A 22,947-nucleotide genomic window follows, 5' to 3' on the forward strand; every position below is an offset into this window, starting at 1 on the left:
TATTTATTTATTTTTTTATTGAGACGGAGTCCCACTCTGTCGCCCAGGCTGGAGTGCAATGGCGCAATCTCAGCTCACTGCAACCTCTGCCTCCCGGGTTCAAGCAATTCTCCTGCCTCAGCCTCCTCAGTAGCTGGGATTACAGGTGCCCACCACCACGCCCAGCTAATTTTTGTATTTTTGGTAGAGACGGGGTTTCACCATGTTGGTCAGGCTGGTCTTGAACTCCTGACCTCAGGTGATCCATGTGCCTTGGCCTCCCAAGGTGGGGATTACAGGCGTGAGCCACCACGCCCAGCCCTCAGTTTAGCTTCTGCTGCTTCCTGCCAACAGTCCACCCTTGGGAGAGAGACTGAAAGGGGTGGGGTGAGGGGCCCATCTCACTTGAGAAAGTGCAAGCCTGACAGCTGAAGGGTCCCAGAGCAGCAAATATCACCTTGTTTCTCTTGGACCATTCCAGCTGTCTGCTTTTGATTGACAGAGGCATCTGGCTGCTAAAAATACCCTCCTGACCAAATGTTCCCTACTCCAACTAAAGCCGAACAGGATTGTTGCAGTTCAGAACTTAGCACATACAGATAGCTTCTGCTTGCAATGGAACCTCTCAAAACTTTTCAGGCCCTATTCCAGAACCGTATTAACCCATGGTCATTTTCTGTTCTGTCGGCTTTGCTGGGTGATGAATGAAACCCTTTCCAGTTCACTTGTTCTCTTGCCTGTCCCATCCCCACCTCCAGGAAAAGTAGCAGAGGGGGAGGTGAGGGCCCAGTGGCTGAGAGCGAGTAGGGAAGGGGAGGTGGCTTGTCCATTTATAGTCTTGCTCTTTGGGATGCTGAAGGTGCTGAAATAGCAATGACAAGAGATTTGGCTCAGTGTTAAATATCTGCCGCGCTGGCCTGACAGACTCTGAGATGACAATAGGGAGAATGGAGAACGTGGAGGTCTTCACTGCTGAGGGCAAAGGAAGGGGTCTGAAGGCCACCAAGGAGTTCTGGGCTGCAGATATCATCTTTGCTGAGCGGGCTTATTCTGCAGTGGTTTTTGACAGGTATGAAATGTGGGGAGTTGCCTTCTCTCCTGTTGGTTTGGCTGGTGCCGAACTCTACAATACTTTGCTCTCAAAAATCATCAGGGGAAGGGATAAAATTCATGTGCTCTTTTTCGAACAAAATGGCACTTCTGAGCGCTAATTTTTCTGCAAGGGGTCGTTGCCAGTGTGATTTGCTGTGGCTTCTAGAAGGGTGGCGAAGGTGAGCAAAGGCTTTGGGGGCACTTTCTCCCAACACTGGCCAACTTGGCTGAGAGGGTGTGCTGGGAGTGGAAAGGTGGGTGTGGTGCTGTGGGAAATATTTTCCGACAGAAAGCTCTGTATTTTTAGCTTTCTTTTTATTATAAATATATTACCAGATAAAGTAATTGCTGAGACCTAAAAAATTATAAACTATTTGTATATTTATAACTATGAATAACCCAGGAATCCACTTACCCTTGAAAAATCAGAGTATCACCCTATTCCAGTCCCCTCTGTCTTTCCTCAGATATTACCGCTGCTATTATTTCAATGTATTTCCTTCTAGAATGTTCCTGTGCTATTACATACATATATCTGCACTTATCAAAATGGATGGCTGTAGTTTGTCTGTTTTTTTTTTTTTTTTTTTTTTTACAGAAATGGTGTCATACTTCAGATGTCATTTTAGAACTCACTCTTTTCCCTAAACAACACATTTTTGATGTCTATCCTTGCAGGAACTATAAATCTATAGATACTTCTTTTAAATTCCAAAGATCTATTTCCTTTATAGAGCTATCCATATAGATTGATATGCTATATGACTCACCAATCTTAATTTTAAATATTTCATCCTATAAATATATGACGTTTTATTTATCCATTCCCCTATTGAGAGACAATTGGTAGTTTTTAATTTTTCATGAAAAAAATGAAAATCCTTGATCGTGTCTACCTCTACATATGTTCGATTGTTCTGTAGGGCACAGGACTAGAAGAGGAATTGCTGGGCCATAGGATGTGATGCTTTTAGTTTTATAGGCTCTCCAAACAGGCTCTATTAAATTTACATTCCCGCTTCCTCACAACCTTGGCCACACTAGACTACCAAGCTTTTAAATTAGTAATAAATCTTCATTTTAAACAAACCTACATGGTGATTACATTGGATTGTCAATATTTTCTGAGATCAAGGTTGGGGTGACCTGCTTGACATCTATGTGGTTTGAGTCTGATAACCTAGGCTTTGCGGTTGGCTGGCTGCACTGACCACCCTGGGAAAGGGCACTGCTTCTCAGAGATAACTTGATTAGTATTCACATTCTCTTGTCTTCCTGCCCAATAAGACCTTCAGGGAAAAGGGTGTGAACTGGAGCATATGGCTCACCACCACTCGAGGAATATAAGGGGCTGAGGTGACTTTTTCAGGGGGAGCTTGTTTTATTTCATTAATTTGTGTGTGTGTGTGTGTGTGTGTGTGTGTGTGTGTATGTGTCAGGGGAGGGGTGAGTACAGTTAGGGAGCCAGCTGGATTCAGAGTGAAAACAACCCAGAAACACAGGGACTGTCAACACTAATCCTGGCGCTGCCCGTGAGTTACTGCCTGGCCTTGTGAAGAACATCTCCATTTGCTGCCTCCAATTCCCCGAAGTCAATCTAGCCAATCAGTTCCACTTCAAGAAGGTGAAAGTTGAATGGGCTTGCATTCCATTATAAAAGCAAGGCATTGTCATTTTAGAAAATTTAGAAAGATAAGATATCATACAACGATAACCACTCTTAACATGTTGGGTGTCTATTTTCGGTTTGTTTTAAAACATAGGTTTCATTTGGCTGTAATATACTCATTATACAAGCTATTATGCTTTTTCATTTAATAATTTTGACATCTTCTGTGCTATTATACACTCTTCAGAGACATAGTACTTAAGGGCTACATGTTCTTCTATTACCTGTTGATGACTGGCCATTTGGATTGTTTCCACGTTTTTGTTATTATAAATAATTTGTCATTCATTTGAAGTAACAACTATAAAAACACCTTCATGTACATTGCAGATAAATGCTACATAAAATCGTATATTATTTTTACAATAGTAATAAAAGTGGGATAAATGGTATAAATGACCTTTAAAATGATTGAAAAAAAATCTAAAAGAGATAGTTTTTTTTCAAAAAATGCTTTACCCAAACTTGTCACTGCACAGATGAGGGAGCTGTGCTTTCTTTGGTTATGCCAGAGACAGCCCAAAGAGGCATTAAAGGAAAGTTTTATGCATTTTAGGCTCCTGGTGAGGCTCAGCCACCATAGATGAGAAAATTGTTTGCAGAGGTGGGACTGAGTCACCCACAAAAGTCACTGTACAAAACTGGCTTGTTCTAGTCCATGTTACTGCAAGACAGGCTTTCCTACTCTTCCACGCAAATGTGGAGAAAGATTTTATTTTTAGTTAAGCACTGCATTAAATGAAAATTAATTCTTTCAAACAGTGTGTATTATATATTCTAACATATATATTATATATTATATTGTATATATTCTAACATATATTATATAAAGCATAGCAATAAATCAACACCAAACCAACTTAACTAGAATATTCCAATATGTTACATCTTCTCTATCCTGTCGCATGCCTGCTCCAAAGGTAATTATCCTAGGTTTTGTGTTGTATATTCTACTGCCTTTTAAATAATAGTTTTGGCCGGGTGTGGTGGCTCGTGTCTGTAATCCCAGCATTTTGGGAGACCTAGGCAGGCGGATCACCTGAAGTCAGGAGTTCAAGAGTAGCCTGGCCAACATGGTGAAACTCTGTCTCTACAGAAATACGAAAATTAGCCAGGCGTGATGGCAGGTGCTTGTAATCCCAGCTACTCAGAAGGCTGAGGTGAGAGAATCGCTTAAACCCGGGAGGCGGAGGTTGCAATGAGCCAAGATCATGCCACTGCACTCTAGCCTGGGTGACAGAGCAAGATTATTTCTCAAAAAAAAAAAAAAGTAATAGTTTTATCACAGTCACATATTTCTAAACAATATATAATTTAGTTATGTTTTGTTTTTGATCTTTTAAACAAAGGTACAATATTATATGTGGTTTTATGCCACTTGCTTCTTTCACTGAAATGTTTATTATTCATCTGTGTGGTTTTGTGAAACTAATAAAGTGAATAAACTTTGTGTGTGTCTGTGTACCAAATTTATTTTTCCATTCTCCTGTGAATGGTTGCTATGAACATTTTTGATCCTATCTCTTGGAAAGCAAATACATGAGGTGTGTATCACAGGAGTGTAATTACTAGGCCAGTAATATATGTGTTATTTGGCTTTAAAATATAATGCCATACTGTGAAATGCTGGTTTGTAAACCTGAATTTTGTCTTTGCTAGAATGGGCTTCGTTTAGCATTAACAGTAACAATCCAGGCCCTTAAATTATGGTCCTTAGTCTGGTTAGGATCTCTTCACCTTTGATGGTTGGAAAAACAGGTAGTCTTCTTGAAGGTAAGAGAGCAAGAATAAAGCTGGGAAAATTCTTTCAGGCCTAGCTATTATGTAGCACTTGGATTAAGTGCTAGGCATGACTAATCAATCAGGCATACCTTCCTCCTGAACTCCAACTTGGCCTCAGAATCCCTTCCAGTAGGTCCTCCAGGGGGCTACTACTAATCAATGAGAACTAGCATTTAAAAATGAAGTCTATTTGCCATCCCCTTAAGTGTTGCGGTTGGGTGCTGGAAGGGAGTGAAGTACTGTTACCAAGGAGTTGCCTTTTTTGGACACAGTATTTTATGGTAGTTGAGATACCGGGGGTGATGCATGAGTGGGTAAAAGTTGCTCTCTGCCCCTTTGACTCTCCACTCTGAGAGTTTCCAGTTCTCAGGAGGACAGTGAGTGGGAGCTCTGTGGTACCTTAGCCCAAGTGATCCTCCTAGCTTCTACATAGCATGGGGCCAACCTGGGAATTCGCAAGGCTGGTTTTTGTTGTTGTTGTTAAGGAAGAAAATAATAATTCTCTGCAATCTTATCATTTGGAAAAAAAACCCCAGCTATTAACATTCTGGTGTATATCCTCCTTGTTTTCTGATGCAAATACAATGCATATAAAATATTTTCTTGATTCTGATGAGTTATAGGTGGGGTGGGGGTCTTGGAAGAAATACTACATTATTATTGTTATTATTTTTATTTTTTGAGATGAAATCTTGCTCTGTCACCCAGGCTGGAGTGTAGTGGTGAGATCTCGGCTCACTGCAACCTCTGCCACCTGGGCTCAAGTGATTCTCCTGCCTCAGCCTCCCGCGTAGCTGGGACTACAGGTGTACGCCACCACACCCAGCTAATTTTTGTATTTTTAGTAGAGACAGGGTTTCACCCTGTTGCCCAGGCTGGTCTCGAACTCCCGGCCTCAAGTGATCTGCCGGCCTTGGCCTCCCAAAGTGCTAGGATTATAGGCGTGAGCCACTGCGCCCTGCAGAAACACTACATTAAATATATGCTTTGATTGTAAGACACAAAATATCCCTAAATTCTGAATATTAAAATATGGGAAAAGAAGTTTATTTCAGAATGGAGGGAAAATGGGACATACATAATATGCTGTATTTATCAATTCCAGAATACATATTTTAACTTCTCTGAAATCATAATGTGTCCTAAAATCTATGGCTCATTATGGTTTAATTGGCAGATTTTTTTTGATTTCTTAGTAGTGAATAAAAATGGTGCATTTAATAATTTCAGGTTCAATGTAGTTAAGTTGTATATACTTTTTCTCTCAAAAAAGTTGGATTATTTTGTAACCTGTTTATTTACTTCATAATATGTTGTGAACAACTTTCAAACCATTAATATCCTTCTACACCATTTTAATGGCTGCATAGTATTCTTTTTGTTGACTTGTATATTAATTTAATTAGATGCCATATATTTGTTTTTATTTTTATTTTAGATTTTGGGGGTACATGTGCAGGTTTGCTACATGGGCATATTGTGTGATGCTGAGGTTTGGGCTTCTAATTATCTGCTTGCCCAGGTAGTGAACATGGTACCCTATAGGTAGCTTTTCAATTCTTCCCCCTCTCCCTCCCTCTCCCCTTTTGGAATCTCCAGTGTTTATTGTTCACATTTTTGTGTCCATATGTACCCAATGTTTATCTCCCACTTCAAAATAAAAACATGTTATTCGGTTTTCTGTTTCTGTATTAATTTGCTTAGGAGAATGGCCTCCAGTTGCACCCATATTGCTGCAAAGGACGTGATTTTGTTCTTTTTTAATGGCTGTGTAGTATTACAGGGTATATATGCACCAGGTTTTCTTTATACAATCCACCATTGATGGGCACCTGGGTTGTTTCCATGTCCTTGCTACTGTGGATAGTGCTGTGATAAACAAATGAGTGCAGGTATGTTTTTGGTAGAATAATTTATTTTCCTTCAGGTAGATATTTAGTAATGGGATTGCTGGGTCGGATGGTAATTCTAGTTTTAGTTTTTTGAGAACTCTCCAGGCTGCTTTCTACAAGGTCTGAACTAATTTGTAGATGCTGTGTTTTGGATATCAAAGTAATGCTCTTCTTTTTCCTAGTAGATCTTCCCATAGATCTCTGATTATGTATTAAACACAAATTCCTACAGGTACAAATTTTGAATTCAAAAGACGTTTTTAAGGCTTTTGATATAGATTTCCAAATTACCTCACCAAAGGAGATCATACATTTTTCTACTAGCAGCACAGGGGTTGTCTCCTCATCCCAACACTGGCCAACACAGAAAACTATTTCACTTTTTCATGTTTGTCAACTTAATCTGTTAAAACTTATTGTAGTATTTTTTTAACTTGAATTTTTTATTATTAGAGAAGTGAAAGTTTTTTAACATTTGTTCTTTTCTGAATTGTTGTTTTCTTTTGATGCCCTCAATTTTTAAATATATGCATAACTCATTTGTTTATTACTCCTTTATGTCTAGTTGTCCCCTCTATTACCTAGCCCAATGCACATAACAGATGCTCAATAAATACTCGTGGAAAGAATCAGGGAGGGAAGGAAAGAGAGAGAAAGAGAGAGGGAAAGAAGATGGGGTTTCACTATGTTGCCCAGGCTGGTCTCAAACTACTGACCTCAAGAGATTTGCCTGCCTCAGCCTCCAAAAGTGCTGGGATTACAGACGTGAGCCCCTAGGCACCCAGCCTTTAGTTCCCTTTGCTGCTGTCACAAACTACTGTAACTTCAATGGCTGAAAACAACACAAGTTTATTATCTTATAGTTCTGGAGGTTAGAAGTCTAAAACAGGCTGACACTTCTGTTTCTTTGCTATCTCCATCTTCTTGAGGCTGCCCACATTCCTTGGCTCACGGCCCCCTTCCTGAATCTTTAAAGCCAGCAGTGTAACATCTTGTTCCCCTCTGACCTCCTGCCTCCTCTTATAAAGACTTGCAATTACATTAGGCCCACCTAGGTAATTCGGGATACTGTCCTTGTCTCAAGATCTTTAACTTAATCACACATGCAAAGTTCCTCTGCCATGTAATGTAACCTATTTACAAGTTCTGGGGATTAGGACATTGACAATTTTTCGGGGGCTATTATTCAATCTACCCCAACCAGTAAGAATTTTCTAGATTGATCCAATTCATCACAAAATATGTTAAGAAGGAGCATGGACAGTTAGTGGATTTTTTTAAGTTCTTTAAATAAAAACTTGAGCAGTCTCTAAATTATTCTGGTTACAAAGTTGAAAGTGATCTGGAGATTATGTATATACAGTGTGTGTATAGGGAAAAAGATGATGGGGAGCATGAGAAAAAGTTGAGTATTTGTAAATAAATTACTGTCAACCAGGCTTTTTTTGAAAATGGAACCAGTTATGAGCTTTCTTAGGTGCAGCAGAGCTGGTGGGGTTTAGCCAGTGTAGTTCTGTGTGAGCCTGTGGGAATGGCAGGATTAGCCCTGGCAGACACGCAAACACACATGTGGCCTTTAATCTGATAACAGCTGGTGGTTGGTTAGTGGGGGATAAATGATGCTATAAATGGAAATAATTTAATAAAAGGATTAGAGAAATTCCGGAACAATTAGTTCAGAAAATGAGTAAGTGTTAAAGTATTCAAGTGACAGCCTTAAATGTTTGCATTGGATGTTGAGAATAACCATAATCGATTTAGAATTCTGCTTTTCATTAGGCACTTTTAGCTGCAGAGGCAAGACATGTCGACATGTTACACAACCTGTTGTGAGCTGTATTGCTAAATATTGCTCAATAATTCTTAAATCCAGAAGTCTGAGAATGATTGCCTTTTAAAGATGGATTAGATCAAATGGCAGGTTGTCCCCATAATGGTGCTATCTTTACCCACTCACATCCCAGGATGTGTTCTGAACATGAATTGAGGGGTGTGCTTCAGCTAGGCCATGTAAATGTATACAGGTCTTCGTAGGGTGTGTAAGCTGTGGAAGAGAAAATCTTGAGAGTTGGTGTTTTAATAAAAAAAGGGATGTTAAAAATAAATTGGCAATCTCCAGGCTTGATCCAAGAAAACAGTACCTTTTAATTCTTTTTTTTATTTTTTTTTTGAGATAGGGTCTCACTCTGTTGGTCAGGCTGGAGTGTCATGGCACAATCATGGCTCACTGCAGCCTCTACCTGCTGGGCCCAAGTCATCCTCCCACCTCAGCCTCTGGAGTAGCTGGGACTACAGGTGCCCACCACCATGGCTGGCTACTTTTTATTTTTGTTTTTTGTAGAGACAGTGGTCTCGCTATTTTGCCCAAGCTGGTCTCAAACTCCTGGGCTCAAGTGATCCTCCTGCCCCAGCCTCCCAAGGTTCTGGGATTACAGGTGTCAGCCACTACCCCTGGCTCCCACTGACTTCTTATGTCAAGGTATTTAATAGTCAGTGCAAACATGAATCTCATGATCTCATCCAACAGCTACCTCTGTCTCCTATATGTACACCCCAACATCGACACATTTGCCTCATATCAGTGCCTCTTTCTGGAAGACCTCGACCTTCTCTGAGTACAAACTCAGCCCACCTCTGAGGTCAGAACAATGCCTCCTCATCTCGTAGGTGATGCCTTTCTAGATTGCCTCCCTTACCTCAGTTGAAGTAGTCTCTCTTCCTTGAAACTTACAGCAAGTTACCATGCTTTTGGAATGTGGGTCCTGCCTTGTTTATATGTGTTTATGTCCCATCCCAGCCTGGGGACTGCTTGAAGGCAAAGTCGGTATTTCTTTTATCTTTTTTTTTTTTGAGACAGAGTCTCACTCTGTCGCCCAGGCTGGAGTGCAGTGGTGCGATTTCTGCTCACTGCAAGCTCCGCCTGCTGGGTTCACGCCATTCTCCTGCCTCAGCCTCCCGAGTAGCTGGGACTACAGGCACCCGCCACCACGCCCGGCTAATTTTTTTTTTTTTTTGTATTTTTAGTAGAGATGGGGTTTCACCGTGTTGGCCAGGATGTTCTCAATCTTCTGACCTCGTGATCCGCCCGCCTTGGCCTCCCGAAGTGCTGGGATTACAGGCGTGAGCCACCACGCTCTGCCTTCCTTTATCTTTTAAGGCCCTCTGTTACCTAGCTCAATGCACATAACAGATACTCAATACATACTTGCAGAAAGAAGCGGGGAGGGAAGGAAAGAGAGAGGGAAAGAAGAAAAGAAGAAGGAATGAGAAAAAGAATTTAAAATACTGTGAAGTTATCTGGGTACTTGAGGGATGGGATGTTCTTTAAGACACCTACCCCCAGGCTGGGCACAGTAGGCTCATGCCTGTAATCCCAGCATTTTGGGAAGCTGAGGCAGGCAGATCGCTTGAGCTCAAGAGTTTGAGACCAGCCTGGGCAACATAATGAGACTCCATCTCTACAAAAAAAATAAAAACAAGCTGAACGTGGTGGCATGCACCTGTAGTCCCAGCTACTTGGGAGGCTAAGGTGGGAGGGTCGCTTGAGCCCACGAGTTTGAGGCTACAATGAGCCATGATTACGCCATTGCATTCCAAACTGGAGGACAGAGAAAGACCCTGTCTCAAAAAAAAAAAAAAGACACTTCCCTCTAATTTTTGAGGAGAGACCTTCTGGCAGGCTAGGAGTTTGTAAGCAGCCCTGAAAGACAGAACTGTTGAACTGTTGGTCCAGTCCTCTCTTGAGTTTTTGGAGGGCTTGCCCACCATGCAGGCACCTTGTCTTTGCATTTATCTGTCCGTGAGCAACTATTTCCATACAAGGAGCTGAGCAGCAGCTGCCCTTCCAGCCCTCTTCACTCTGACAGATCACAGAGTCCAGCAGGGCTGCAGAGCAGAGTGAGAGGGGACCAGCTGCTGGAGTAGGGCACATTCAAGGCTGCAGGCCAAGCAGGTGGGCCTTGTAGCTGCATCTGCCCACCCTCTGTGCTGGGAGCAGCGTCCAGCATCAGGGACCCTTAAGACAATAATATCCCTGTGAGGATAATGATCTCGGCCAGTCTAAAGGGTTGCTGTGAAGATTTTTAAAAAAACGAATCACTAAAAGCATCTCTTTGAAATGGCAAAGTGCTGTGTGAGTGGGAGTTGATACCTTCTTGTGTGAATAGGAATATAAGACTGGGGAGAAATGAGACTTGATGAAGGTCATCCAGCTAAGCCTGCCTGGGACAAATGCTCTTTCTCAGAATCCAAAAAGTGGCTTTAGGACTTCATGTTATTTGGACACTCTCCTGCACTGGGGGCAGTAAGGCAGAGGAGGGGAGGGGTGGGCATTTATTTTTTCTTTTTTTGAGACAGAGTCTCACATTGTCACCCAGGCTAGAGTGCAGCGGCGTGATCTCGGCTCACTGCAAGCTCTGCCTCCCAGGTTCAAGCGATTCTCCTGCCTCAGCCTCCCTAGTAGCTGGGATTACAGGTGCCCGCCACCACGCCTGGCTAATTTTTTGTATTTTTAGTAGAGATGGGGTTTCACTATGTCGGCCAGGCTGGTCTCGAACGCCTGACCTTGTGATCCACCTGCCTTGGTCTCCCAAAGTGCTCGGATTACAGGCATGAGCCACCATGCTCGGCCAGGATGGGCATTTCTGTCAGAGGAGTGCCCTTGTCCCCATACGATGTTCTCCTGTAGCTGGGCTGTCTTCCTCTCTGGCAGCTGCCTGGAATGAGCTGGTGCTGCGGGTGAGAGGAGCTCGGCGATCAACCTGGCCCAGCCCTCTCCGAGTGACAGGCAGGATGGGTGGCCCAGGCTGATGTCCACTGAATACTTATCCAGTGCCAGGCTCTGTGCTGACCACCTTACACACGTGATTTCTTTTAACTCTAAAATCACTATGAGAGTGGTGAGATTTCAGAACTTCTTTGTAATTTTCATCTTGCTTGAATTTTTTAAAATAGTAAGTATATTTCATTCAAAAGTATTGGTCAGTAGTCTAAAAGATAGCAAGATCTAGGTGTTGCTATTCCCATTTTCACATAAGGAAACAAAAGCTTGGAGAAGTTAGGGGACTTGCTCAAGGTCACACAGCCAGTAGATATTGGAGTCAGGAGTAGAACCCAGCTCTGACCAACTCTAGGTTTGACCTTCCATAATACCCAACCCCATGCCGATGAGGGGAGATGGGAACCAGAGGGATAGGCTTAAAAAAAATTTCAGACTACATTTGAAAGAAAACAAAAAATTTCCCTTTCCTGTCTACTTGACACATCTCAGTTTATCCCACCAGAAGGAGCAGGATTTGGGTTTTCTCTCTTCTCGACATTCTTGCTACTCAAAGTTGAAGCATCAGTATTGCCTGGGAGCTTGTTAGAAATGCAGAATCCCAGCCCCCACCCCCATACTAAATCAGAACCCGAGTTTTAACAAGATTGCTGGTGATGTGTGTGCACACTGAAGTTCCAAAAGCCCGACTCTGCATCCTCCTTCTCCCCAGCTCCAGCCTTGCGGCTAAGCCCTACCAGCAGCCGAGGGCATAGAGAGAAGGTCAGCTTCATCCCAAAGGAAACCTAAATTTAAGAACAATAACTCAATGCTTCCTGGGTTTCACCGGCTTCTAAAACTTGGCTGTAGGCCCTAGCAAAATTACAGAATGGGATATAAAACAGATCTGTGATGCTGGAGGAACTATTTGGTGGTTCATATTTGGAACCCATCCAAGTTCACCATGGGAAAAGAAATCATTGATCACATTTTCTTTTTATGAAAAGTATTCAAAGTTTATTACAGCAAAGAATCTCATGAGATAACAGGAATTCTTTGATAGCAAAGAATCTCATGAGATAACATGAATTGATCCAAGGCCTGATAAAATGATTATATAAGTGTAATGTTCTCCCTGTCACCCAATCTTGGGTGAAGGCTGCTTTGCAGCAGCTTAAGGCTCTGTCTCCAGCCTTCTCCTGGTCACAGTGGTTATTACTGACTTTGAGAACATGAGGGTCATGCCACTGGAATTTATTCTTAGGGACATAATATAGCTGCAGTTAATAGCAGATAGATTATTCTATAATCATGCCCTATTAGAAGTGTATTAAGTTAGTTAATGGGAGCTTGGAGGCAAATGCCAGGCCAGACATATTCTTTCTGTTGGAACCAGGCTAGGAAAACTTGCCATAATAAGCCCCACAAGCAGCGTGGACTAAGTAAGGACAGGGTTGTGCAAGGGGTCCATCCCTGATGTCTGCAATAAGGTCATTGAGTAAGGGGTCTTGGCACAGAATTTAAAAACAATAATCCCAGCACTTTGGGAGGCTGAGGTGGGCAGATCACGAGGTCAGGAGTTCCAGACTAGCCTGACCAACATGGTGAAAACCCTTCTCTACTAAAAAATACAAAAATTAGCCAGGCGCGGTGGCAGGTGCCTGTAATCCCAGCTACTAGGGAGGCTGAGGCAGGAGAATCTCTTGAACCCAGGAGGCAGAGGTTGCAGTGAGCCGAGATCATGTCATTGCACTCCAGCCTGGGCTACAGAGTGAGACTCCATCTCAAAAGAAAAAACAAAAAACAATAAAAGTCAATCTGTTTTTTGTTATCACCATGTACCAGCAATTCTAAAGAACGTCAAGGATAAAACACTTCTCTTCACCCCAAAATCTGTAAGGGTCTAAGTTCTGAAAAACTGCTGTTGGGTAAACCTCATTTTAGCACATTTTAAAATTACATATCTTTTAATAAACATTGTATTCTGCCTGGAAGTTAATTCTGAGGACCTTCGCTTATACAGTCAGCCACATGGACTCAACTACATGTGTTCATTGTGAGAGTAAATTCTTAAGCTTCAGAGTTATTCCAGGTTGTGTTGGCCACAGTCTGTCTCCAATCCTTGTGATACCACATATTCCCACATTTTTAAGTAGATTAGAAATAAGCAGTGATTGTAAAGATGAAGACTCAAAATTTGTTATTCCAAGTGTTCACCTAGGTGATTACCTAGGTGATCACCTGGAATTTTCATTTGTGTTTGAAATTTAAAACAATAAAACAAAGAATTGTGAAGTGTAATGTTTTTGTTTGGTAGGCAACATATTAGTGTATACATGAAATATGAATGTGTGAATATATGTATATGAATAAAAAGATGGAGGATATTGTACTATGCTATTCTAAAGTGTCAATTTGGGTGTAAAATATGAGAGCAGTTCTGTTGTGGGGTTGCTCTCTGATGGACGACCTTGGAACAGACAGGCATGGAGTTACAAGTGGCAGGTTACAAGGGACAGACAGCATGATTGTGCTTGTGTCTAACTGTTCCCTCTCCAGACCACCTCCTGGCTCTCCTCCCTTTCTTTCCTGCCTTGGGTTTGTATTCCTGGTCTGAGCCCTGATGCCCCAGAGGTGGACATCTGCTCCTCCTTCCTCATTCCTAACCTAAGACATACTCTGAAATTTGCGGATGACTCAGAGGGCAGCATACCAATATAAAAGATGACAGAAGAAAATTCAAAATGACCTTGACGTTTTGGAATGCTACACTGAAAACCATCAGTTAGGGATGAAGGTGAAGACTCCACTTCAAGTTAAAAAATTCAATGTCACAAAGGAGCTTTTGGGCTGATGGATATATTCATTATTTAATTTTTTTTTTGAGATAGAGTCTCGCTGTGTTGCCCAGGCTGGAGTGCAGTGGCAAAATCTTGGCTCATTGCAACCTCTGCCTCCCTGGTTCAAGTGATTCTCCTGCCTCAGCCTACCGAGTAGCTGGGACTACAGATGCCCGCCACCACACCCAACTAATTTTTGTATTTTTAGTAGGGACGGGGTTTTGCCATGTTGGCCAGGCTAGTCTCAAACTCCTGACCTCAGATGATCCACCTGCCTTGGCCTCCCAAAGTGCTGGGATTACAGGCGTGAGCCACCGCGCCCTGCCCGGATATATTCATTATCTTGATTGTGATGATGGTTCCGTGGGTAGGTGCATATGTGAGAACTTATCAAAGTGTTCTTTTTTAACACTTGTTGTATGTCAATCATACCTCCATAAAGATGTCTAGAAAGTGCAATGCTGTGTAGACAAACAGAGTGGAAACTCTGTCTTGACTGTAGCACCTTTGAGAAAGCTTGGGACGTTCTATTGACTATGTTTGTAATTTGACCCTAATTTTTTCTTTTTTTTTTTTCTTTTTCTTTTTTTTGTTTTTTGAGACAGAGTCTCGCTCTGTCACCCAGGCTGGATTGCTGTGGCATGATCTCGGCTCACTGCAACCTCTGTCCCTGGGTTCAAGCAATTCTCCTGCTTCAGACTCCTGAGTAGCTGGGATTACAGGCATGTCCCACCATGCCCAACTAATTTCTGAATTTTTAGTAGAGACAGGGTTTTACCATGTTGGCCAGGCTGTTCTCAAACTCCTGACCTCAGGTGATCTGCCCACCTCGGCTTCCCACAGTTCTGGGATTACAGGTGTGAGCCACTGCACCTGGCCATTTGACCCTAAATTAATGTGAGGTTTTCACTAAAGAAACTAATGGAAGCACAATGTGGAGATCCGGCAAGTGTACATGGCGCCACATCTGAATAGTATACTCTTTTCTGGGCACCATAATTGTGAAGTGTTGACACCCAAGCTCTCACCTGTGTTTGGCCAGGAGACAAGATTTGGAGCCTTCTTGGAATCCAATTTACTTGGATTTTTCAGCAGTCCAGTTCCTGCTAATGAACTGCAAATTCCTGCCAGGAAATGCAATCCTGACTTGAGGCAGATGTAAGAAATTCATAGCTCTCCATCTCCAGGGGTTTAGAGAGTTCACTAAGTGGCCAGAGTTCCATGTGGGCCCCATGTGCTCTATTCTGCTGGGGCACTTATGACATATGACCTTCTCAGGGAGGGTGCACCCTCTGTGGCCTAGTTATGATGGGCTGCAGATCCTGCGCAGTTCTAAGTATGCTAGTGTAATTCTACTCCTCCTCGCTCACTAGGAAAGTTTGAGGGAAGGCAAGTGTAAGAGTAAGGAAGCTGTTACTATGAGGATAACCTTGAATCTGCTTATTAGAAATAAGCACTAACCTTTCATGCCCTCGAGTACTTTATGATTGTTAACAAATTAGTAGCAATACACCTCCTAGTGGATGGGGACATAGCAGTGTGTTGAGCTGGTCAGCCAGAGGCTGAAAACTGCCTGGACTTTAGGAAGCCCAGGATGTAGCATAGAGCAGTAGCCCCTGCGGTGCCCTTAGCTGGCTCTGCACCTGTCTATCCCCTTCTAGATGCCATGCTGGGATCAGTGCCAGGGATCAGGCTCAAGGGTCAGGCCTGGCCTTTGGGCTGGTCCTTGAGCCTGACCCCCTGGCACTGGCCAGCACATGTTGCTTGATTTCTCAGCTAAACCCATCCTCCTTTGGCTACAGGGATTTCTGTAGGTGTATCAGAGGCCACCAGAAAGGTGTGAGAATTCTAGAAAACATGTACAAAGAATTGTTTAAAGATCTGGGAGTATTTAACTTGGAGGAGAGAAATGAATGGGAAGCAAGGCAGCGGTCTTCAAATTCTTGAAGAACTGACCTGACCAGGCTTGTTCCACTGGGCAAGGACACAGAAGGCCAAATTAGGGTACAGGAGTAGGTTTTCTGGGGAGGCAAATTCAAGCTTAACACAAGGAGGAAGTTTGCAACAATTAGGACTGGCCAACAATGAACTGACTGTTCTCAGAAACAGTGAACTCCTTTTTACGGTGGGAATTAGAATATTCATGGCCAGAGATAAACACAAAGGATTTCTGTGCTTGAATATTCTGTGGAAGCTTCTCCCTCCAGGCTCTGGAATTCTGTGATTCTAAAAGCTCCTGTGTTCTTATACTTTTGAGATCCCTGTTTAGACTGTGGACTCCTACTTGAGTTTACCCATCCACTTCCTTCCCGGAAGCTCAGCGCTCCCCTGCACATCACGGAACTGGTTTTCATTATTTCTTTGCTTCAGAGGTGGGGATTTCTCTTCCCCACACTGCGGGAGCATGAGGTTGAGGCCCAGAGATTCTGTACATCATACCAGATTTCCGTCACTCTGGATGTCAGGCTATGTCCTGAAATATATTTCCTATGGAGCCTATGCACTTTTCTGTTTGAACGATGGGTTTAACATGGGGTACAGGGGGCTCTCTAATGAGAACACTAAGGCTGGAAGCACCGGGTGGGGATCCTCATCTTCCCACACCTCTCTCCCTCACCCATCGAATGGGCACGCATTTTCCTCCTCATCACTTCCACCCTCGCTCTGAGCTGGGAGAATATGTCAATGACAGTGAAATCAGTAACCTTGTCATTCTTACTGTTGCGAAATGCACAAACTGTGACATATATCATAGTGTATAGATATTCTTTTGCATACAATACTGTGATGCTCTTGTCCCATCGTACTGTAGATCATTATGATTTGTTGTTCTTTGGGGAAAGGGACACTACTGGGGAAAGGGACACTATGTTTCAACAACGAGAAGGACATGTCACCAAAATGCCCCCTCCAACACAGTGCCAATGACCTGTGACTTTGGGCGAGGGGTCCATAAGGAATTCAAGTGTCTTCTCCAAAGTGTCTAGGACCCCCCTGTGCTCCCCTGTCATAGTGTTCACCACACTGCATGTTCAATTGTTTCTCTAGTAATTTGTGGTATTCCCAGTGCCTAATACACTTAGGTCATGAGTTTACCCTTCCTGAATTGAATTGAAGGGCTTATATGCAGAGGGTAAGAGTGTTCTTCACATATAAAAATATTTGGTAGGCCAGGTGCGGTGGCTCACGCCTGTAATCCCAGCAATTTGGGAGGCTGAGGCGGGTGGATCACTTGTCAGGAGTTTGGGACCAGCCTGACCAACGTGGTGAAACCCCGTCTGTACTAAAAATACAAAAATTAGCTGGGTGTGGTGGCACGTGCCTGTAATCCCAACTACTCAGGAGGCTGAGGCAGAAGAATCGCTTGAACCTGGGAGGCAGAGGTTGCAGTGAGCCGAGGTTGCAGTGAGCTGAGATCATGCCATTGCACTCCAGCATGGGCAACAAGAGTGAAACTCCACCTCAAAAAAAAAAAATTTGCTAAAGAAATTGTTATAGCTGGGAAGGGCCTTTGGAAGCTCAAACTCCTCGTTTTGGAAGGTGGAAATCTGAAGTTTAGATAAACAAGGACCAGCCAGCTGAACCAGTACTGGAACACAGGTGTCCCACTGGCTGCATGGTGCCCTTTCCACTGTGCTCTCAATCATGTGTCTTCTCTCTCCATTTCCAGCCTTGTTAATTTTGTGTGCCATACCTGCTTCAAGAGGCAGGAGAAGCTCCATCGCTGTGGGCAGTGCAAGTTTGCCCATTACTGCGACCGCACCTGCCAGAAGGATGCTTGGCTGAACCACAAGAATGAATGTTCGGCCATCAAAAGATACGGGAAGGTGCCCAATGAGAACATCAGGTGAGAGCTGGGCATGGTGGTGCTTCGGATTTCCAAATGTCAGGCTGGAATGGCGGCAGTAACAGCATTCCCAAATCTAAGGAAGCCAAGCTGAGTGCAAGTCAGGAAAGAGCCTCAAAGACTGGATATGGTCACTTCTCTTCACTCCCTTAAGGTCTAAGAGGGAGAACTGGCTGTTGACAGCAGTGATTCCAAATCGCAGCCACAGGCTAAAACTGGCTTGCAGATTCCCTCTGTAGGGCTCCCCAGTGTTTAGTTTATTTAGGTATTTTGGATACAGGGTCTTGCTCTGTTGCCCAGGTTGGAGTGCAGGGGCCCTAATCATAGCTCATTGCAGCCTTGACCTCCCAGGCTCAAGTGATCCTCCCACTTCAGCCTCTCAACTAGCTGGGACCACAGGCACACACCTCCACATTTGGTTAATTTTTGTATATTTTTAGAGACGGGGTTTTATCATGTTGCCCAGGGTAGCCTTGAACTCCTAAGCTCAAGCGATCCACCTGTCTCAGCTTCCCAAAGTGCTGGGATTACAGCCATGAGCCACCATTCCCGGCCAAGGGGCAAGTATTTTTAAATTGGTCCACCAATGTTTAAAAATTGGGAAATTTCACATTTTAAAATCAGGATTTCTGACTTCTCTTGAAAAAACAAAAACAAAAACAAAAAACTGAAGATCTGGCAAAATAGCCTAAAGCTGAGTAGTATCTGCCATCTTTGAAAAAATACAGAGCTTTCTAAGTCACAGCAGCACCACTACTCCCTGTGGTCATACACATTACACCAGAGAGTGCATTTGAGTTTGCAACTAATGGCCTTTCCTGGTGGCCATCATCAGAAATCTCAAGGCCTAAAGCTCCAGCCCAAGAGATTCCCAATCCCGGAGGCTCCGCTGGGGTGGGGCTTGGTGCTGGGCTGCAGGGAGATGCTCAGGAAGCCAGCACTGCAGAGCAAAGGAGATGGAGATGGTGACTGGGAGCATTTTCACTGTGTGCATAGGGTGTGAAGTTAAGGTACAGAATGGAATTGTCATATTCTGATGATTTTTAAGAACCTGCAGGATGAAATGGCTCAGTCAACCTCTCCATGCCCCTTAGCTCCATCTGTTGAAACACTACATATTCTTCAAGACCTAAAGTAAATGGCACCTCCTATGACAGTTACTGAGTTGAAATCTATCACGCATTGACCTCTATTCTCTGAGCTTCATGACCCTTTCCTCATTATTTGGAGGCAGCAGATCTTCCCTGTGCTGAGTCGTATTTTCCCCCGTGCTGCCGTGGGCTCCCTGTGAAGACACCTCAGTTTCCAGGCACCTGGAGTCCCACGCAGGGCATTTCTCCAGAAATAACTCAGTGATTCAAACAGGAGAAATCGGGAAGATGAAAAAAGTTCTGGAAACAGATGGTTGGTGATGGTTGCACAGCAGTGTGAATGTGCTTAATGCCACCAAACTGTATACTTAAAAATGGTTAAAATGGTTCAAAAAGAGGTAGGGGGAAAGAAGGGACCCTGAGGTGATGGCACTGTTTAGTATCTTCACTGCGCAGGTGGATACATGAAGCCACATAGGTGATAGCATTGTATATAATTAAACACACATACACATTCATGAGTGTAAGTAAAATGGAAGAAATCTGAATAATAGAGGTGGGTTAATATTCTGGCTGTTATACTAGTTTTCCAAAATGTTACTATTGGAGAAAACTGGGCAAAATGTACAAGGGATCTCTTTGTATTGTTTTCCAACTGCCTGTGAATCTGCAATTATCTTAATTAAAATTTCAATTGAAAAAAAATGAGGAGAGGGCCTGTGCTTTGCCCAGCAGGTCTCTCCTCAGGGACAGGATCTCTCCTGGACCACCATCCCCTCCCCAGGTGCCTGAAAAGTGTGCAGTCAGTGGGTGGCAGCAACACTAAAGTGTCCCTGGGTCATAAACTTCATCACAGTCCACCTAATAATTAACAAAGAGGCCTTCGGGGTGAAGTATACCCCTTTGTTTCATACTCAAGTCCCTGTGTCTCTATAGGTCTCCTCCTGTCCCACCTGGCCTCCTCCTCTTCCCTCAGAGCCTGGCTCCAGCCAGGCCAGGCCCCTCCCTGCTTCCTGCACGTGGCATGCCCGTGGCTGCCTGGGGCCTCCGCTCACACTGTTTCCCCGCCTAGATTGCCTTCTCCACTTTCTCACTCCCCAATCATTAAGAATACCAATACCTTCACACATAATGCAGACACCTATTACCTCACTTTGTCTTCTGAATACCTCTGGAGGTTAGCATAGCAGGGAATATTTTCCCTATTTTACAAGCTACCAGATAGATTCAGAGAGGTCAAGTGACTTGCCCAGGCTCACACAGTAAGAAATGGAAACAGGTCATTAGACTCCTGATGCAGGGCTCATCCCAGTAGGCCACACTGTTAAGAGAGACCCAGGCTGCCGCACCTCTCTATTTCCCCAGATCCCACGGGACCTGGCTCCTGCCCACACCTCCACCTTTATTTGGTCTCCATTTCTTGCTCCCTGTGCTCCAGCCACCTCTGCCTTCCTGCTGTTTCTCCATCATGCCAAGCTCATTCCTTCTTCAGGGCCTTTGTACTCACTGCCCTCTCCGGAAGTGCTCTTTCTCCAGTGTCACAGAGCCAGCTCCTCCACCCCTTCCAATTCCAGCTCAAATGTGCCTTCTCTGTGACACTTCCCTGGAAGACCTTAGCTTCCCCACCCCAGTCACTCTGTATCATGCCACCCTGTGTTATTTTTTCTGTATAGCACTTTATATGTAAAATGTGCTTGTTTACTTACCTCTCCCCCACTATATGAAGCATCATGATAGAATACATTCCATCCATCTAGTTTAAAACCGTATCTTGGGCCCAACATTGTGCCTGGCATGCACGAGACACCCAGTAAATGTGTGTTGAATGAATGAGTGCAGCTGTAGTGGCCCCCTGATGCTGTCCTTCCCACAGGCTGGCGGCGCGCATCATGTGGCGGGTGGAGAGAGAAGGCACCGGGCTCACGGAGGGCTGCCTGGTGTCCGTGGACGACTTGCAGAACCACGTGGAGCACTTTGGGGAGGAGGAGCAGAAGGAGCTGCGGGTGGACGTGGACACATTCTTGCAGTACTGGCTGCCCCAGAGCCAGCAGTTCAGCATGCAGTACATCTCGCACATCTTCGGAGTGGTAGGCCCCCTGTGTCCCTTCTCCACCTTCCCTGTCTGTCTCCTCTTTCCTTCCCTCCTCCCCCTTGGGGAGGGTGGGGCTTCTCAGAAGTGAACTACGAGGCGGAAGCCCTGTCGGCCCTGGACCCTGATTTCTATTTCCATAAAGGTCTCGTCTAGCCCAGGCAGCCAGAAGCGCTGGAGAAACCGCCTTCTATTTACCACACGTAGCAGAAACACCTACTGCCCCTTCCTTTTCTGAGCCCAGGGACAGGCCTCCAAATGACTCAACTAATAAAATCCAGAGATTCTAGAGTACGATTCCTCATAAAGGAGGGGCCATGGTGACAGCTGGGATCGTACAACTAAGAATATTCCAGAAACTGCCAGGCCAGAATTGGGAGGGGAGGCCAAGAGGACTGAAGGAGGACAGGAGCTTGAAATGAAGACCCCTCGTCCTAGACTCTGTCTTCTGGCCTTGTTTACTATGAGGCCATTCCTGCTCTTTCTGAATTGGCATCCCACATACAAATTTTACTTATTTATCCATCTCTGGATGGTAATTTATCCTCCTACTTATGTGCACTTTTTACATTTTTTCCTCTCCACATTGAAAATAAAGACCCCCCAATCACTATCCCTTCCTGCCCACCAGTCACTTTGGAAACCTTTTACAGGTCTGCCAGGCAGGACTGATGTGGAGCCTGGAGCAGTGGGGGGTGTGAACCAGAGAGAGGGGAGTCAGGGTTTTGGGGTGGGAGCAACAAAGCCAGGTGAGGCCATAAAAGTCCCGGAAGCAGGGGCGAGAGCCGGGTGGATGAGGAGGCTCAGGTCCCGGCTGTAGGGATGGATGTGTTCCATCTAGTAGGCCAGGCCCTTTATGTGGCGAAGGTGAGCAGGCTGAGGAGGGAGGAGGACAAATATCACACTGACATCTCTCGAGTCTTCACCATATTGGGGGGTGAAGGGAGAGAGTTTGATTGAGTCTAAGGACTTGGCTCACACAATGGTGGAGGCTTGGTAAGTCCAAAATCTGCAAGGTAGTCCAGCAGGCTGGAGATCAGGGAAGAGTTGCAGTTCAAGTCCAGAGGCATTCTGCTGGCAGAACTCCTTGCTCAGGGGAGATCAGTCTTTATGCTATTGAGATCTTCAACTGATTAGATGAAGCCCACCCACATTCTAGCAGGCACTCTGCTTTACTCAAACTCCACCAATTTAAATGTGAATCTCATCCAAAAACACCTTCACAGAAGCATACATTATAGTATTTGATCAAATATCTGGGCACCATTGACCAGCCATGTGGGCACACAAAATTAACCACCACAGCTTCCCATGTATTATTTCACACAATCTTTACAACACAAGGTAAGGTCCATGCTTTCAGCACTTCTATTTTATAGAACAGAAAACCTAGGCCCAGAGGGGTTACATGACCTCCAAAAGCCACATGGTTAGCTTGTGCCCAGGGGAAGTCTAGAAGCAGTCTGTATTTTCTTTTCTTTTCTTTTTTTTTTTTGCGACGGAGTCTCGCTCTGTCGCCCAGGCTGGAGTGCAGTGGCGCGATCTCGGCTCACTGCAAGCTCCGCTTCCTGGGTTCACACCATTCTCCTGCCTCAGCCTCCCGCGTAGCTGGGACTACAGGTGTCTGCCACCACGCCCGGCTAATTTTTTGTACTTTTTAATAGAGACGGGGTTTCACTGTGTTAGCCAGGATGGTCTCGATCTCCTGACCTTGTGATCCGCCCGCCTCGGCCTCCCAAAGTGCTGGGATTACAGGCGTGAGCCACTGCGCCTGGCCAGCAGTCTGTATTTTCAGGAGCCAGAGCTTCTACCTTTTTTTTTTGAGATGAGGGTCTTATTCTGTCACCCAGGCTGGAGTGCAGTGGTACAATCATGGCTCATTACAACCTCCATCTCCCAGGCTCAAGTGA

General features: G+C 44.4%; 1 protein-coding gene across 2 annotated transcripts in view; it reads left to right on the forward strand.

The window, feature by feature from the left end:
• The first annotated feature begins 765 nt into the window (after positions 1-765).
• The window catches only part of SMYD1 (SET and MYND domain containing 1), a 45,973-nt gene continuing 23,791 nt past the window's right edge, over positions 766-22,947 (forward strand). For both annotated transcript variants that reach the window (XM_030827315.1, XM_030827316.1), the window contains exons 1-3: positions 766-1,048; positions 17,681-17,857; positions 20,822-21,035. In XM_030827315.1, the coding sequence (XP_030683175.1) occupies positions 912-1,048; positions 17,681-17,857; positions 20,822-21,035 (528 nt within the window). In that variant the 5' untranslated portion in view covers positions 766-911. The remainder of the gene's footprint in view (positions 1,049-17,680; positions 17,858-20,821; positions 21,036-22,947) is intronic.

The sequence above is a fragment of the Nomascus leucogenys genome, chromosome 14, assembly GCF_006542625.1.
Source record: "Nomascus leucogenys isolate Asia chromosome 14, Asia_NLE_v1, whole genome shotgun sequence".
Taxonomy (NCBI): domain Eukaryota; kingdom Metazoa; phylum Chordata; class Mammalia; order Primates; family Hylobatidae; genus Nomascus; species Nomascus leucogenys.